We start from the raw sequence: 18,493 nt of genomic DNA on the forward strand, positions 1-18,493 counted from the left end.
TTGTCCGAGAAATCAATAAACCAATGTATTGACTAAGTTTCACGATGATTAGGCAAAAAATGAGATTTCTTTAGTGTTCGATCACAAGGTTTCTCTCTAGTCACATAAGGAAAACTGCCCCACCCCCCCTAGCAGCCATGATTTTTTTACCGATAGGGACCATTTGAAAACTCATCTGAGATATATATAAAACCAATCTTTTCACCAAGTTTCATGATGATTGGGCAAAAAATGTGACTTCTAGAGTGTTCACAAGCTTTTTTTACTATATAAATATAAGAAAACTGCCCCCCCCCGGCAGCCATGTTATTCAACTGGACCGGAACCATTTTCGAACTCAACTCTCGTATCAAGGAAACAAATGTTCTGACCAAATTTCATGAAAATTGGGCCAAAAGTGTGAGTTCTAGAGTGTTCACATGTTTTCACTATATACATATAGAGAAAAATGCCCAGACCACTGGCGGCCATGTTTTTTCACCGATCTGGACCATTTTTCGAACTCGTCCGAGATATCAATAAAACCAATGTTTTGACCAACTTTCATGATGATTGGGCAAAAATTGTGACTTCTAGAGTGTTTAAAAGGTTTCTCTAAAGCCCAATAAGGAAAACTGCCCCACCCACTGGTGACAATGTTTTTCAACGGACCGGAACCACTTTTGAACTCGACCAACATATCATCAAGATAAACATTTTGACAAAGTAACATGAAGATTGGGCATGAAATGTGACTTCTACAGTGTTTACAAGGTTTTTCTTTTTTTTTGACCTAGTGACCTAGTTTTTGACCCAGCATGACCCAGTTTTAAAATTGATCGAGATATCATTGGGACAAATCTTCTTACCAAGTTTCATGAAGATCGGACAATAAATGTGGCCTCTAGAGTGTTTACAAACAAATGTGGACGGACGGACAACCGGACGGACAAAGACCGGTCACAAAAGCTCACCTGAGCAATCAGGTGAGCTAAAAAGGCTAAAAAGGTTACAAAAAGTAACATTTTCTCAAATCAGACCAAGCTGTTCCATTAAACTTAATACTTGGTATATTGAGTTTAAACTTTATTACCGGTATACAGTGATTCAATCCTGGAGTTACAAACTGTTTGACACCTGCAAGCTGCCTGCCCGCACACCATACCCCAATCTAATAACCAAGATTTTCAATTTTTTGCTTGGTAATTGAAATAGAATACGAAAAGTGCATGATGCTCACACATCACATCAGGTTATTTATGCATGTTCAGTAAAAAATACCCCATCCTTATTGGACATCTATTTCTTCAAACTTTAGAGTAACATATTCCAAAATTCAATTCATACTTTAGAAAAATAGCAAAAATTTGTGTTAATGAAATTTTTAGCACTTCTTTAGTCAATATTTACCTGAATTTGCTTTTAATAATGTATGATGTGATTATACAGGATTATTGGGTAATTGATAGAGATGGGAAAAAGCCATTAGTATGCCTTAACTCTTTCAGTGCTGGAACCGAATTTTGAAGGCCTTTGCAAACAGTTTGGATCCAGATGAGACGCCACAGGATGTTGCGTCTCATCAGGATCCAAACTGTTTGCTATACTGATAGTATTCTTAGAAAAATTTTGAAGAAAATGCTAATTTTAGAAATTCAGCTGACGATATTTTAGCAGACGACAAATTTCCCAGCATGCAAAGGGTTAATAGATAGATTAGGGCTTATACAGAGGAAATGGATCGAGTCAGGATTGTATGTACATGTATCCATATTTAAAAGGTTTCAAACAAAGTAAAATTATTTTAATTGATATTTTTATCAATTTTATAGCGGTTTTTCTTTTAAGTCATAATGCACCCAAAAACGTCATTTGACATGATAGATGTTAACAAAGCATAAGGAGGGGACCCCACTTCCTAGCACACCTCTAACTGAAAAAAATGGAAAGCACTGATTAAGTTATTCAGTGCAAATCAAAATGTTGTACATTGTAACGGCCTCATCACGTCTATAAAAATATAAGGGCGTTTTTCATTTCTACCATTTTTGTGCCATACATGTACATGTACATATAAGTAAGACATCAGAAATATGCATAGATAATACTTTATAATGAAATCACATTTGTCCACTTAATCATTGGAAGTAATGTGCTTCATCTCGTTTTTTTGTACATAAAAAGCTGGCAGTACGAGGGCTGTTCCATAAATTCACAATTTCTTCTCCATAAATCTTATTTCTTTGTTAGGTTTCAATAGTCACATGCACTGGTAGTTTTATGCTCAAATGACTGGGTCAGGGCTCAACATTAACGGTTGTCCTATTGCCCCTGGCAAGTAAAAGTTGGGTCCGGGCAAGTTACTTTATAATCTAGTTGTCCGCCCGGGCAAGTGCAAAAAAGAACAAAGCATTTAATTTAGACTTTAATTAGACTTCAATTGCTGTTATCATTTTGTTAAATGTGCAAAAATAAAAAAGGTTTTGTGGTGTATCATTTTGATCTTTATTAAAAAATATGAGGTTAACAGTTCAATGAGTTCATGTGATATTTCATGTTTGGGCAAATGGCTTTACGTTCAGGGCAAGTAGATTTTCTAAGTGCTTGCCCGGCAGGGCAAGTTGGTTTTTAGGTTAATGTTGAGCCCTGCTGCGGGTACTATTTTCTACATTCCCTTTATTAAGTAGTGGCATCTACATGTATAACAACTACTTGAAGCAATCAATTATTTTATAATTTTGAAATACACGTAATTAAATGTGTAGTTTATAGCGGTGGGAACACAGTAATGCCCCCATAACACATATTTGTACACTGACAAATCCATTACAATTCTACAGTGCACAAAATGAAAAAGTGAAAATCATCTAAACATTCAACAGTGACTATTTTAGCAAAACCTGCTTAAACCGTTAGCAGCAACTGTATTATGCTAAAAAATCTACAAAAGTCATTTCATCATGAGAGAGGTGACTTAAGAAAGGGCAAACAACACTCCTTAGTTTGATGACAGACATTTATTTTCCATTATTTTAACATCAGAGCATGCTATACTACAGGTACTAATATGTCTCATTTAAAATTCTATAGAAAATTAATTATTAGATGTATCACTATATATTTTCACTAATGAGTCAGACATAGAAGTGAAGATTATTATGTGTATAAATATCAAAATTGTGAAGAGACAGCAAATTTATGGATCAGCCCTCATTAGAAAAATATGGTAACAGCTGCAAAAAACTTCCAACACCAAAACAATGATATGACTCTAATGACATTAACGATCAATTACACAAAAAAAACAACTTAAAATTTCATCCAGATAAATAACATACACTTTTCTTTAGTTTTCAAGAAGGCACAATTATACGTAAATGTAAATTTTGTTTAAATGAATTCAATTGAAAATGCAGCATTTTTTTTTGTTTGTCTTAATAACATAACAAGAATGTCATGTACATAGTAGTTGTGTGTTTAAAACAAACCTACTATGCAAAAGCATAAGAACAATTTTACATACATAAATGTTTGACATAAAAATAACAATGATATGGTATAAAAATCCATGTACAAAAAATACTATCACTTCTCACAATATAGCTTCCAATCATAGCAAAGTGTTTTCTAAGTAAAAGTAATACATGTACAAAACTCAGAATATATTATTACATGTAGTTAAATTATTAAATTGTGAAGAGTTTTTCAATACAATTCCCAGAAGGGATGCAATTAAAGTCATTCCTAAAAGAACTTATAAATGATAGAAGAAAACCATGCTTTAAAATGTGACATACGACAAATAACTTCACAGATACTTCCTTTTGTCTGATCAAACTACTTATTAATGTTAATCTCTATCATAAATTTAGTGCTATTTATTTTTAATTTTATGAAATCCCCACTTGGCAGAGAATATTTTACCAATCCAAATTGTCTTGATCATCAAAAGGACCCAATCTGTATTTATCAGCATTTCTGTAGCCAACTATTCATTTTATAACTTCCTCTTTTCCTTTCAACAAAATTTACCTTTTTAACATGTTATGATAATCAACTACATTTGTATATGTACCGGTACTTGTTTAATATTATATGAAATTTAATTCATATTTTAATTTATTAACTTTATAAGTAGCAGAGCTTTCTTGTATTGTGTTTTAAAGTACACCCATTTCATAGCTCTCATCCTTTAACATTTTAAAATTGTATTTTATTACATTACCAAGTTTTAAGTTTTTTTCTGAAGTTTTCTGAACATAAAAATTCCCCTTCACCTTAATTACTATTTGTGAAATCTGATTTATATGCTTGGCAGGTAGTTTATATGCCTATTCAAACAGTTTTTAAGGAAAACATTTTATAATTGGTATAACTTCAAGATAAAATGTCCTTCTTCTAAAAAAACTAATTCATTAGTTTCCTTCACAAAAAATCCCCTTGTTTTATTTGCTACTGGACATGGGAAATAAACTAAGTAGTAATGGTGGTAGATTTAAAACAAATGTTACACCACGCGACCCGTGATTTTTGCCTAATTTGCGAAGTCAAGGCGGGCATTTTGCTTTTTGGGTGGAAAATCACCGCAATTTCACGTGACTCGTCACTCCGACGTCGCGCGAGAGGAAGATAATCTTCGCGCTTAATCCCCTCAATGTTGTGGTGATTCGCTGCGATTCGCCGTGATAGCAGTGGATATCGTCGTCATCGATGATTCGCCAATTCATGCATATAAACCGAATCGTATCGATAAAATTATACATAACGCTTTTCTAATGTTCACAAATATCAAATAATCCAACATAATTGCAACATCACTTCCGAAAAATAATCTTAACCATATATGTCGGTAAATATGTTTGAGAATTTCATTAACAGCTATATCACTACGCCATTTTTCAGAAGTGTAAAGAGTATAGTGCATAATGTGGAACACAGCTTTCATTGGACGAGCGTATTAAAATTTAGATCGAATGCAATACGATCTTCCATAAAAAACGTTTTATTGCGTCGTACGCCTTCATGTAAAAAAACGTTTTCCTCCTGGAAATTGTGCTATTAATGCATAATATTATCAAAACATTTTTTTCGACACGTAAAGCGTTGTAACAAATTAAGATACAATTCAAAACAATTATACCATAAGAATTAATGTTCCGTTAAATTCCCAAATGAGAATAATAATTTATAATCCGAAACACACTTCCGATGTTTTAATGTTAACACGACGTTCACAACTGCTTCCAATATAGCCATCATGTATATTTCCCGACAAAAGAGCGCGAAAATTATGCGGCAATGTACAAGGTCAAGGTAAAGTGTGTGCAAGTATTGATTTTGTATACAAACTGCGTAGCGCAGAGAACATTGAATTCTGTTGATTTCGGTTAAATGCTTCTTTGGTATTTTTAAATCGGTTATATCGCCAAAAATTTGATATTTCTTTTAAAGTCATATCAAATCAAACACGCCGTATCCGTATCGTTACTGATAGAAGTAAAACATAATACCTTGAGGTGTATAGTTTTTTTGTTGTGAGAGACCATCTGAGTAAACGCCAAAAAATATATACAAACTGTTATTTTTTGTCAATGCCCTTTGATCTATTTTCGCACTTAATTGGCAGCGCCAACTTGTTGTTTCTGTGATTGTCACATCTTTTCACAGTTTGAACACGTACAAAGAGTGCCAATTAGACACTAGAATAAACACTATCACCCGCTGGGCAGTACACAATAAATAATCAAATGTTGAGGTTTTTTTGTTTTGGACGTAAAAAACCCAGAGAAATGCATGTACATTATCATATTTATTTAACTTTGCGAATGCTTAGTGCTACGTTCATGTACTTGTTTTTCTCCAGCAAAATTCAGTGTTAAATGGCTTTAATAAATAGGTATATAACACGATATCATAATAACATGTACTTAAAAATAGAACAGTAATGTATTTCCGATTTCCGGCTTATCAAGCATTGTGAATGTATGTACAACGCTCGGAAAGTAACGCGAGTAACATGAGTTATCCGCATTGGAGCCTGAAACAGAAAATAAATAAGTATAGCATAATCTAGTCCAAATAATTAGACGTAATCTACCGATTACATTTAAACTTTAAATGAAATTGTTACTTAAACAATTTTCCGTGCCTTAAGGCGCGAATATTTTGCTAAACACTGTTAACAAAAGGGCTACACGTAATTTATTAATTAAATGCAAAAATAAGTATTAACATAATAAATAAAGTCAATCAACACACACGGTAAGATCAAAGTTATGTCATATTTCTCGTAAATTACCAAATTATTAGTTTCGTCTAAATCAAATACCATGTATACAGAAACAAGGTATTTATAACCGACCAATGACGAAACACTATGCAACTTTCAATTTACACAGTGCTACGCTACATCATAACATGTATATGGCAACAATATGGAATTTGAACAGTGGTAGTGTATTCGGGCCTGGAATATAATTGATTGTAAGTGTTAATAAACATTCTGCTAATGCAATTAGTTAAATAATGTTTACATGTGAAGTTCAATAATTATTGCACGATCATTCTGCGCTGTTTTATTAATTTGGAGCCGTTAAAGCTTCCGACATTATTTGATCAAGTTCATGTCGGAACAGGAGTATTTAAGCTAATACGCCCATTGTATACAACAACAACAAAAGCTTTATTATTGCAATGTATAATGTAAGTGTATACATATTTGTTACATGTAATGTAGTGTAACCCTCAACGTAAATCGCTTAAAAAGGGGAATCACGGCGGTACGCGGTGATTTGCGCTGATTCGCGCTGATTGCGCAACAGCGAGATACATCGCGCGACGGTCGCCGAGACATCACCCAAATTTTCTTGTCGCTCGGAAACACCGCGATTTGTCACGTTGCATCGATTGCGGTGATGCGAGAATCGCGGCAAAAATCACGGGTCGCGTAGTGTATACGAAGCACCATTAAATACAAGCCATGGAGTTTTTTGTTCAGTTATCATTAAAAAGTATTGAAAACACTTATTTTAACTAATTTAAATTAAATTCAACATACACATTTTTATTGAAATTTGAATAACCAGTCCCATAGTGTTATCACTGAATAGCTTCTTAGCATATTTTATTGCTTCAACAAAATGGGCTGACTCTGCCATTCGACAAATTAGCCAAGCGCTACAAATTGACTCGTTTGGCTTTGGAAAATTCTATTTTGCTACAACTTTTTCTTCATAAAAAACAACCAAGAAAATAGACAAAAAGACCAAACTTTAACCAATGTGAGTGAAATTTGGGAACATTTTTTTTAGCCAAGAGAAGCCTTGTGGATGAGACTGACAGCAGGTTGTTTGCAATTACTGAATACATTTGTGTAAATCTCCCGGCCCGGCCCTCCTCTTATAAAAATGCCCTCCCTCGATCTTAAAGTCCTCTATGTGCGTTTCTACAATGGAGTATTTTTTTCTCAATTTAAAGGGATCTTTTCACGATTTGGTAAATTGACAAAATTGAAAAAAGTTGTTTCAGATTTGCAAATTTTCGTTTTAGTTATGATATTTGTGAGGAAACAGTATTACTGAACATTAACCATAGTCCAATATAGCCATTATATGTATCTTTTGACGATTTGAAAACCTAAAAATTATAAAGCGTTGCAACACGAAACAATTGAATAATTTAGAGAGTTCTGTTGTTGTCGTTTAAATTTTTGAAACTACGAAGATTGCTTATATAAGGTATAAAATACTTTAGCTGTGTATAACCAGTGGAATAGCCGAGAGAGCTTATAATGCGTTTTTACTTCAGACTTACTCCAGGACTCCGGGGGTCACTGTTTCGAGCCCTGGTACCGGCCACTTTTTTTTCCTTTTTTAAATTTTATTCTTGATTTTTTACTGGAGCTTTTAAGATCCAATGTTTACATTTATCAATATAAAGCATTTAATGACAAACTTCAAAAGATGCCAAAATCTGTGAAATGGCCACTTTAAGCAGTCTATATAAATTATAATGTCTTTAAACGGTGCTGTGAAGTCTGAGGCGTCCTCTCGTGAAAAGGTTAAGCTAACCCTCAATATAAATGGTTTTCAAGCCAATCAACATTTGTGTACTTCGTTTAACACAACTGGTCCAATGATTAAATGATAGACTTTTACGATACAAACCTTCTAGATTAATTTCTCAAAAAATATTAAAAATCCACTTATGTACACAAATGTGAATGTGTATTATGAACTTTTTAGAGAAAATGCACCCAATTAATCCATCATCAGACAAAATCAAGTGTTGTATAAATCCTTCTGGTAATTGTCAATTATAATATTAAAGAATAAAAAAATTAACACATCACTTACACAACTTCATGCTACAAGTAGTGCAGTGACATTCATAAACATCACGCTGTCTGTTTATAAGCAGTTAAAGCAGGCACACAAAAGGCATGACATATAGACAGACTTTAGCACACCACATTTGGCAAGTGTTTAGTAGTTTTTAACTTCCTTGTTTACCGTATAAGGCCAACATTGCTTTAAATCTTTCCATGTACAATATTAAAATCTTGTTGTAAGGAAATTAGTAACTCAGGTATTCCATTTCTAAATTGATTGCACTGCCACTGTTTAGGTCTTCCCCACATTATGTAGAAATCTTTATAAAGCTTCCCAACATATCCTTTGACACCATTTTACATTATCAGATAATCATACTGATTATCCTTTATATTAATTGCCTCCACCATTTCCTCACCTGATTTATGTGGTAATACAGTTGCATTTGACTACCGGTATATGCATTTGATTCTGTGCTTGCCTATACCTATGAATATAATTTATGTGAAGTATAGGGCAAACATAGAAGTGTTGTTTCTGCCACACAGCTATTGCTTAGAATCCACCAACTATGCATACTGCTACTCTTTTGCTATGTTGAACGGTGTTTTTTTTTCATGTACATTTTTTAAATGCCTTTAAAAGCTTTTGCTCAAAACAAGAGAACCAACACCCTTAGGTGCTCACCTGCTAGACTGTTCTTAGCAGGCAGTGTTCACAAAGTTCCACAAAAGAAGACAACAATCATTTTGCATTCAGCCAAGATATTATACAATTCTTTAATGTAAGAGGTTTAAAAATTTCCGGTAAAAAAATGCGAAATTTCCAGTGTTCAAATTTGTTTACTATCAGGAAAACTTCCCTGTCCCATGTTTTTCAGGGAAATTATTTCAATTATCACAGAAATCATCAGAAAATGTCTATTTATTTAGTTTGACCTATAGTCACTTAGTTTTTGCCCCTACATAACCCAGTTTTGCACCTCAGCTGATATGTAATCTGGCAAAATGTTCTTACAATAGACATTCCCAAAAGTGCCGGACCATCGGACCTGACCGATGTTTTAAGACATGTCCCATTGAAAATGCTATGTTGCCAGTCTGAATGTCAGGTAAATAATTAGAAGGCAAACGTTTATATATTTCATAGAATTAAAACCTGAAAATAAAAGAGAGCTAAAATTAAATATGAGCAGTACTAATTATGTTATGTTTTTGTAACATTCATGAAAGGTTACTGCGCACGAACACTTAATCGTTGAGATGTACATTGTAAGGACCAAGGGGCTGGTAAAAAACAAAGCCAACCAACTTTCACAAAATCAAACACCTATGGCAATTCGGTATCTCGTCATCTGCATCATTTTACTGCAAAGCTTGCGCTCTCATTGGCCAATATTGATTTTCTAATACATTTACGCTCCGCCTTTATGCAGGCTTTAGTTAGGAAACTCTCAAAATATTCGGCGAAGTCGATATCGCATTGATTTAAAAAAGGCTAGGTGCAGAAATATACACTATAAATCGGTAAAATTCAAGCACCCTGCTGACTCTGATTTCGAAATTCGGCGAGGGACTGTTAAATGGCCTGTAGAAAGCACTGCACTGATTTTCTTGATAGCTAAGCTTGATACACTGTTGTAAACACTTTTATTAACATATAACTTTTAGATTTTGGAACACTTATAACCATGGCCCTACAAACATCCTACAATACTTATCTTTCACTATATAAGCTTAGATTTGAACTCACATACTTACAAACTTGTGCCACCAGCTTTGGCAAACATTTATTAAGGTTATTAATAATGTATATTATATCATTAATAAAAAATATTTATAATTCATTACTGGTTAGTATTTTCTGGAACAGTAGTATTTAATTAGCTTTTGACATATTTGTATTAAATAAATCTTTATGTCATTTGCTTTAAAATAACTAATGATTATTACAGGGATTTCAATAGACGCAGAATCCTGCGTTTTGACGCGAGCAAAATAAAAAAGACTTGTTTTTGACGCAACCCACTTTTCTGCCGTGCGTCATTTTGACGCATCATAAATTTGACCCGTGCGTCAGTCAGTTAACATCTCGAGTTCCATGGCAATAAATCCCGCTGTGCTCTTAATTGAAATTAATGTTTCAGTATTTGAAACTCGGTCTATAATCGAGGGAATACCCCGGGCGTCGTTTATCTTATCTCATCTCTTCCAATACACATGTCACCGTCTAAATAGTACGTGCGCACTTACTGGGTAATTAGCAGCAGTGATAACGTGATAATTGATTTACCATCCGATAATTGCAGGGTTTTTTGCAGACTTTGCAGACGGCACAGTTAAAGAAAGTCGGCAAAAGTAATTAAAGAAAAAACTAAATTGATCAAAGGTCTATTAATTACGTAGGTCCACTAGTAAGTCCAGCGAGTTTTGTCAGTTTGTTACTCCATCGATAATTACGAGTAACACCTATCTTATATAAACTGGAATCACAGTTCATTTTTTATACTAACAAGTCATAATACTACACATAAACATTGAGAAAACACATTTCCTCGATTAGATATAAATTATCCGAGTAGAATTAAAGTGCAACATCATGACCTTCAACATTGTAAATGGCGGACGTAACATTCAACCCGCGTTCAATTAAAAGCTTGCGATTCAAATTGCAAGTAATGGTGATTCAGTAATGGAGAAAGCTTTAACTGGATTTAACAAACATTTGATAAGGTTTGTTAAACCAGATAACAACAAGAAAAATTTGGATTATTAAGGTTAAACTACTACATGCAAGGCATTCTTAAGTGTACATATTTCGGACATGTATAGTATTCGGATAAACAGTAATAGATATTATACTAGATGTTCCATGCATTTAGATTGTGTTTTGTTAAAAAAAGCTATCATAGGGATGATGATAATATAATGACGATAAATGTGTGATGAAAAGGTGCTACCGGTACTTATCTTAAATTACTTCAATGTGTTAAAAGACTTGAATGTGTTATAAGGAAGTTGATTTTAATGTACCAATTCATTAAAATATGTTGTGTTATGTATCATGGTATTGTGATTTAATAAAGCAGTATTACTTTTTAAGATATTGTGTTACGCTTAGAGCATATAATTTTTATCTAAAAAATAGAATAATACAGACAAAAACGCAATTAATGCGCTTCAAAATTGACCCCAGCATTTTTCAATTTGACTCCTCAAAATTTCAGTCCAGGGGTCATTGACTCCTGGTTTTTAAAATCTATTGAAATCCCTGTTATTAGGAAATTTTTATTTGTATTAAAAGTAAACGATTAATTTAAAACAACAACAACAACAACATCATGTTAATGTTTATAGTCTTAAATGCATGCTACTTTCATCTGGGCAATTAACACTGTGTGCGCATGCGCAATGAAAACCAATCAGGACCCAAATAGTGTTCCTTTTAAGCACTATGAAAGCCGAGCCAGTCACTGAGTCAGACAGAAATATTTTAAAAACTGCCATGTTAAATAATGTGTTTTCTATTAGTTTGTGTTAATTATTAGGTAACAACTATGATCATAATATCTTCAAAATGTCGGATATGTTTGTCATGTCTAACTTAATTGTTCTATATATTAATAAGCAGGGATTTCAATAGATTTTTAAAACCAGGAGTCAATGACCCCTGGACTGAAATTTTGAGGAGTCAAATTGAAAAATGCTGGGGTCAATTTTGAAGCGCGTTAATTGTGTTTTTATCTGTATTATTCATTTTTTTAGATAAAAATATGCTCCAAGAGTAACATAATATCTTAAAATGTTATATTGCTTTATTAAATAACAATACCATGATAAAAAACACAACATATTTTAATGAATTGGTACATTAAAATCTACTTCCTTTTAAAACATTTAAGTCTTTTAACACATTTAAGTAATTTAAGATATGTACCGGTAGCACCTTTTCATCACATATTTATCGTCATTATATTATCATCCCTATGATAGCTTTTCTAACAAAACACAATCAAAATGCATGGAACATCTAGTATATCTATTACTGTTTATCCGAATACTACACATGTCCGAAATATGTTAGCATAAAAAATGAACTGTGATTCCAGTTTATATAAGATGGGTGTTACTCGTAACTATCGGTGGATTAACAAACTGACAAAACTCGCTGGACTTACTAGTGGATCTACATAATTAATGGACCTTTGATCCATTTTGTTTTTTCTTTAATTACTTTTGCCAACTTATTTTAACCATGCCGTCTGCAAGTTGCAAAAATCCCTGCAATTATCTGATGGTCAATCAATTATCACGTAATCGCTGCTGCGAATTACCCAGTTAGTGCGCACACACTATTAAGAAGGTGACGTGTATTGGAGGAGATGAGATAAGATAAACATCGCCCGGGGTATTCCCTCGATTAGAGACCGAGTTTCAAATACTGAAACATTAATTTCAATTAGGAGCACAGTGGGATATATAACCATGGTACTCGAGATGTTAACTGACTGACGCATGGCTCAAATTTTCGATGCGTCAAAATGACGCACGGCAGAAAAATGGGTTGCGTCAAAAACCAGTCATTTTTAATTTGCTCGCGTCAAAACGCAGGATTCTGCGTCTATTGAAATCCCTGATAAGTATTGAATGATTTGATAAATAGATATTATTTTAAAATAAACTGTTGACTTGTGATTTATTATATTCCTAGTAAAAATAAAATGCAGGGCTTTCCACAAGCCATTGAACGATCCATCGCCGGGGCGCTTGAATTTCGAAATCAGAGTCTCCGGGGCGCTTGAAATTTTCCGATCAGTGTATTTTTCGGTAAAAGAATGTGGAGATTGTAAAAAAAAATCAAGGTTTTTCTATCAGAGTATCAATATTCCCTGTTTTAAAAGAGCACTCGGTACCTACTTTCACAAGTAATCGCCATAAACACCACATGAGGTAATGGATAATCCACTGATAAGAGAATAGCATGAGAAAATTATGCAGCATGTACAACGTCGCGTCATTTGCACGGAAGCGTGCGTGTATTGAGCGTTTTAACAAGCACACAACACGTCAGGGGATTGACGCATGTTCAAAGGCAATATTTCATCAAATCTATAAATAGTCATTTAAAACTTATTTGATACTATAGAAAAATGGCAAGGTTTGTGTTAAAGAAATAATTTAGAGCTTTTATTGTAAATATTTACCAGAAAGTGAATTATAAAAACGGAATAAACGGGATTATCGGGTAATAAATAGAAACTTGAAAAGTATTAAGTATACAGTAATAGAGTCGGGTTGAAACGCATGTATTGGGGAATAGGTTGAGTTGGGATTTTACTATCTGTGTGTGAAAGTTAAACTGTGCGTTAAAGTTAAAAACAATTAAACAATATAAAAAATTATATATATTTTTAAATGACCGAGGGATTTTCTTGAAGAGTCATAGCGCACCAAATGATGTCTGTTGAAGCTGTTTTTGCTTTGAGTTATAACGCACCACTAAACGTGAATTGACACGTTAAATTTTTTTTAAATCATGTCGGGAGGGGACACCCCTCCGAAACCACCCTTATCAGCCCTGAAGCGCCTGAAAAAATCCTGTGGAAAGCACTGAAATGAATTGTATTAAGCATTTTTTGTTTAATCCAACTCCATGCTATTGACCCTTCAGGTTGCTAGGAGATGCAACTAGTTACGAGATTTTTCATGACAAGTCTTTTGCCTGGAATCCAGGCTGCACTTCGATGGGCAAAATGAGAATCATTCAATACTTTCTGGCATTTAAAAACAAAAACAGATAATAAATGAACTATCGCACAATCACGATTTTTCGGTTATGTCTAAATGTTTGATTTAACTGCGAACTGAGGACAATATCCGCAGTAAATGCTTAGCTGCTAGAGTTAACATTTCCTGCTGTGAAAACAGGGAAAAGCTTCATACAGTGATAGATGATTGAGCAACAATTTTGATAACTTTATGTAAACAAGATAAATGTAAACTTGTCTTTTGCACTGGCAGATATAAATTAACATATTAATTTATGATACATGCAAAATATACCTTTCTAGTAAATTATTGTGTCTAAAAGTTGAAATTATCGTTAAAAATCCCAAATACACATTCGATATTTTCGTTTTTCAGTTCTCACTTCCGGGTCACTGGAGTTGTCCATTCCAAATATGGCGCAAGCATTTTTTGTAAGATTTTTTTTAAATAATCATCAATTTTATATTCAAACAAATTCGATATTTTAATTAAACTTGAAACAAATGATAAATATTATAAAGGTAAAATATTATGAAATCTCGGAGAGCGAGAACACATTACTAGGTCATGTCGCTCTACTTTCGTTTCGCATTTTGCATTTAGATTTGTTTTAAAATATTTTCCCCGAAAAGGAACGTATCGTTTTTAATATATTGAAACATGGTTACGACGATATAAATTGGCATAGATGGTTCATATAAAGATTTAGTAGGTAAATTGTCTCCTGGATACCTCGCAAAATCTGTTCGAAATTTGATGAAAAAATTGTCGTCTGCAATATCCGTGACTGAAAATTCGGGTAAGATTTTCGGATAAATTGTTTTTATTTGGTAATTATGTTACCGGTAATTACTGCTATGCAAATTAGAGTTTATGTAGTTTAATATTCATAAAGTACAAACAAATCTATATAAATTGATGTGAATACACGAATTAAAGGGCCAAATGTTGAAGTGATGGTTGATATTTTTTATATAAAACAAAGTTTTAGTGTTGGTCCTAGTTGCAATAATCCAACTCCCAGCTATTGACCCTCCTGTACGTATGTACTCATAAAAGCTCAGAGCATTCAAGAAGAACTAGTGTTGGTCCTTGTCTCACTTTTTTCACATTTCTAAGAAAAAATATCTATCAACAAGAAATGGTCAGTGGAAGAACGCACACCATTTGCTTTATCTTGAAGCAGGTTTTTTTTCTTTCTTTAGCAAGGGCTGGGACAATTGAACTTTACTGGTACACAAAACTTAACATCAAACAGCATACCCTAACCCTTAACACCTAACACATAACAACTAACCAGCGTTTTTTTTCACCTGTTCGGGAACAGGTCCTGTCCCCTAGAAATTGGGAATTTTTGAGTCGCGAAATCCTTCAAATTGGGAATTTTCGCGTCGTGAAATCCATCAAATTGGGAAATATCAAAAATCATACAAATACATCAACTGGAATCTATTTTATGTAGCAAACAATGCTTTTATACACTATCAATGGCATTCTGGGATAGGGTAGATCATAAGTCTGTATAACAATTAAACAAATACCAGTTTATTACAAAAAAAAAAATAAGAACTGGTTTTCCAGATAGAATTAATGGGTATTGCCGCAATATAACTGAAATTTTTTTTTTAATGGCATAAAGCCCAATTAAACAATTACCTTGTGTGGCAATTTGAGATAACTTGTCTTAATTAAAAGGACCAGCAGATGACCATTGTTATAATGGAAAACAGAAATTTAGGTGGAAAACATTGTGTCAAAGGGTGACGTGCTTAAGACTTTTATGCTTGGCTGATTTAACTTCGCCGCGAGTATTTGAAGAGTAAAACGAGATTTCGGATTTCCATATTTGGGTTTGTATACTACGTAAAGACGTCAACGTAAAGACGTCGCTACGAATAAAACCAAAACCCGGGAAAATATTTTGTCAAAGTCGGCATTTTGAAATATCTATCATTCTTTTCGGATAAGGGTTTTATTTTGTATATTGAATATGTATTTAACGAGAACATTCAATAAACAACTATCACGAACATGTGAAACATTGTTATTGAAGCGTACAAAACAAGGTCAATTTTAATACTTTTGCCTTATTTGGTTGACTGTTTCCCCGCCAGCATTCAATAATGCCGCATTATGTATACCGGCCGGGGAACAGTCAACTTGGTAACTAGGTGGCTCCACCTATCGGAAGTTGCGTCAGCCTCATTCTAAAAGAACAACAACAACTACAACAACAACCGTTTCCTTTTTATACTTGTTTACTAACTTCTGAAGTCGTTTTGAGACAAAAAAGATAGTCTATTTGGGATTTTAGAATCGATACGAGGCCGTTTTTATAAAAACTATTTGGGATTAGACCGTTTTCTAAATTGGGAATGGTCCGTCAGCGATTTTGGGACCAGGTCCGGTCCCGATTGGGAACAGGGCCGTTTACCGGACCCGTTCAAAGAAGGAAAAAAAACGCTGCTAACGCAACACCTTATAATCAATTTTATCCTATATATTTCCTTAGTATCGGGGGCTACCGCCCCCAAACCCCCGCTTTGTCAACAGTGGTAAACAACTGCCTACCGGTAAAGTTCAATCTAGCCCAAGGGCCTTATAAAGGCCTTTTCACCCAACAGAAAGGCCCCTTTGACCTTTCCCTTAGAGAATTTATTTAAAATGACGCAATTTTTTCCCAAATTTTTAGCTTACTTTTTTGGAAATTTCCTCCACTTTTTTAGTTTTGTAAATAAAATTTCGCCCTAAATCAAGAAAAAAAGCCTTGGTTGAAGTAATCCAAAAAAAAAGATGTTCCATTACCAAAAACCAGTGTACCAATGCAAACAATGCACCAACAAACCAGTTTAATTCAAATAACTGTTAAATTCCAATGAAATCCATTTGAAATTTGTTTATTTACAGCATGTTTAAACACACAAAGCCAATAGTTCCTTATACCACTGTAAAAGCATTCACTACAAGCATAAATGACCTATTTATCTGTGACGTCACACAGAACGGAGAGTACTAAATGGCAATAAGCATTAGATCAACAAAGCTTATAATTTCAATCAGTGAACATATTTTAAACATAATTTATACCTTTTCAGAGACTGGGATATAGGTGCGCAGTGCGTTCTTTTCCCATTAAAACGAAAAACTGCGCATCATTTCTGTAATTCGATGGGCACCATTATGCAATGCGATCCCCGTTGCATAAATCTTATATAAGATAGACTATTCTTACACAAATTATTTTTTTACTGGAATTGTAAACAACGAGTCAGTTAAAGTCTTCCGAAAATTTGCACTCTTGTGTGAATTTACAGTTTGACGTCATCAAAGGAAAGCCGCTTCCTGTCTGAAGCAATAAAGCGACAAATTTCTCGTCGTCAAAATTGGCTTTCTTTGTCTAGCAATCAATATGCCGAACAAAACGTGTATTTGTTCCTCAATGCATAGCTCCGCCTTCGAATCTTTTGCAGAGAATGGAGGTGGAGTTTAACGGTTAATTGAGCAAGTGTTTTACGCAAGTTGGGTTCCGATTTGCCGAAATTACTCGGCCCTATGGATTGAAATGACGAATACATTAATCAATGATTTTCCGAGATATACCGATTTGTTCTGATTTACAAACTTTCTGTACAGTTCCTATCTATGGCATACGCCCGTGTTTACTACATTCCTAAACACATATATCGTAAATAATGGCAGTGTTTTATTCGATTATTTATACTAATTATCAGATTACAAGGTATTTCTATTTTAATGTACTATAATATCGGGTTTGTTTAATATAATTAATATATTAAACAATATAGTTGCATCACAGTCTGACAGACTCGGAAATAAATTTGATGGGGTCGCAATTTTACTGACGCTGATTTTCCTATTGTCTGTAATTTTTACCTGAAATAAATCTTAAGAAGTGCCCATTCATTTTTGCTAAGTGCCCATTAAACTTTGTAAGTGCCCATTGTTTTTTTCATATATGGGGCAGTAATCCCATCAGAGAAAAAAATATCCTGATCTCTGCCTTTTTTTGCTCACCTGATTGCTCAGGTGAGCTTTTGTGACTGGTCTTTGTCCGTCGTATGTCCGACCGTACGTCCGTTAACATTTGCTCGTAAACACTCTAGAGGCCACATTTCTTGTCCCATCTTCATAAAACTTGGTCAGAAGCTTTGTCCCAATGAAATCTCGGCCGAGTTCGAAACTGGGTTGTGCTGGGTCAAAAACTAGGTCACTAGGTCAAAAAAAGGAAAAACCTTGTAAACACTGTAGAAGTCACATTTCATGCCCAATCTTCATGTTACTTTGTCAAAATGTTTGTCTTAATGCTATCTTGGTTGAGTTCAAAAGTGGTTTCGATCCTTTGAAAAACATGACCGCCAGTGGGCGGGGCAGTTTTCCTTATTTGGCTGTAGAGAA

At 34.0% G+C, this 18,493-nt stretch overlaps 2 protein-coding genes across 8 annotated transcripts in view; one reads left to right on the forward strand and one right to left on the reverse strand.

Moving 5' to 3' along the window:
- The window catches only part of LOC127861938 (CYFIP-related Rac1 interactor B-like), a 51,208-nt gene extending 36,703 nt beyond the window's left edge, over positions 1-14,505 (reverse strand). For 2 of the 3 annotated variants that reach the window (XM_052400687.1, XM_052400685.1), the window contains exon 1: positions 14,372-14,505. The gene's annotated coding sequence lies outside the window, so the exon portion shown is untranslated. Of the gene's footprint in view, positions 1-8,333; positions 8,561-14,371 lie in introns of those variants that run through there. The other variant, XM_052400686.1, reaches the window with a different exon arrangement.
- A 104-nt stretch (positions 14,506-14,609) lies between these two features.
- Positions 14,610-18,493, forward strand: part of LOC127861937 (uncharacterized) — a 36,833-nt gene continuing 32,949 nt past the window's right edge. For all 5 annotated transcript variants that reach the window (XM_052400681.1, XM_052400684.1, XM_052400680.1 and 2 more), the window contains exon 1: positions 14,610-14,876. Coding sequence is in view for 1 of the 5 variants with exons in the window: in XM_052400683.1 (XP_052256643.1) it covers positions 14,834-14,876 (43 nt within the window). In the remaining 4 variants the exon portion in view is untranslated. The remainder of the gene's footprint in view (positions 14,877-18,493) is intronic.

The sequence above is a fragment of the Dreissena polymorpha genome, chromosome 16 (genome assembly GCF_020536995.1).
Source record: "Dreissena polymorpha isolate Duluth1 chromosome 16, UMN_Dpol_1.0, whole genome shotgun sequence".
Classification (NCBI taxonomy): domain Eukaryota; kingdom Metazoa; phylum Mollusca; class Bivalvia; order Myida; family Dreissenidae; genus Dreissena; species Dreissena polymorpha.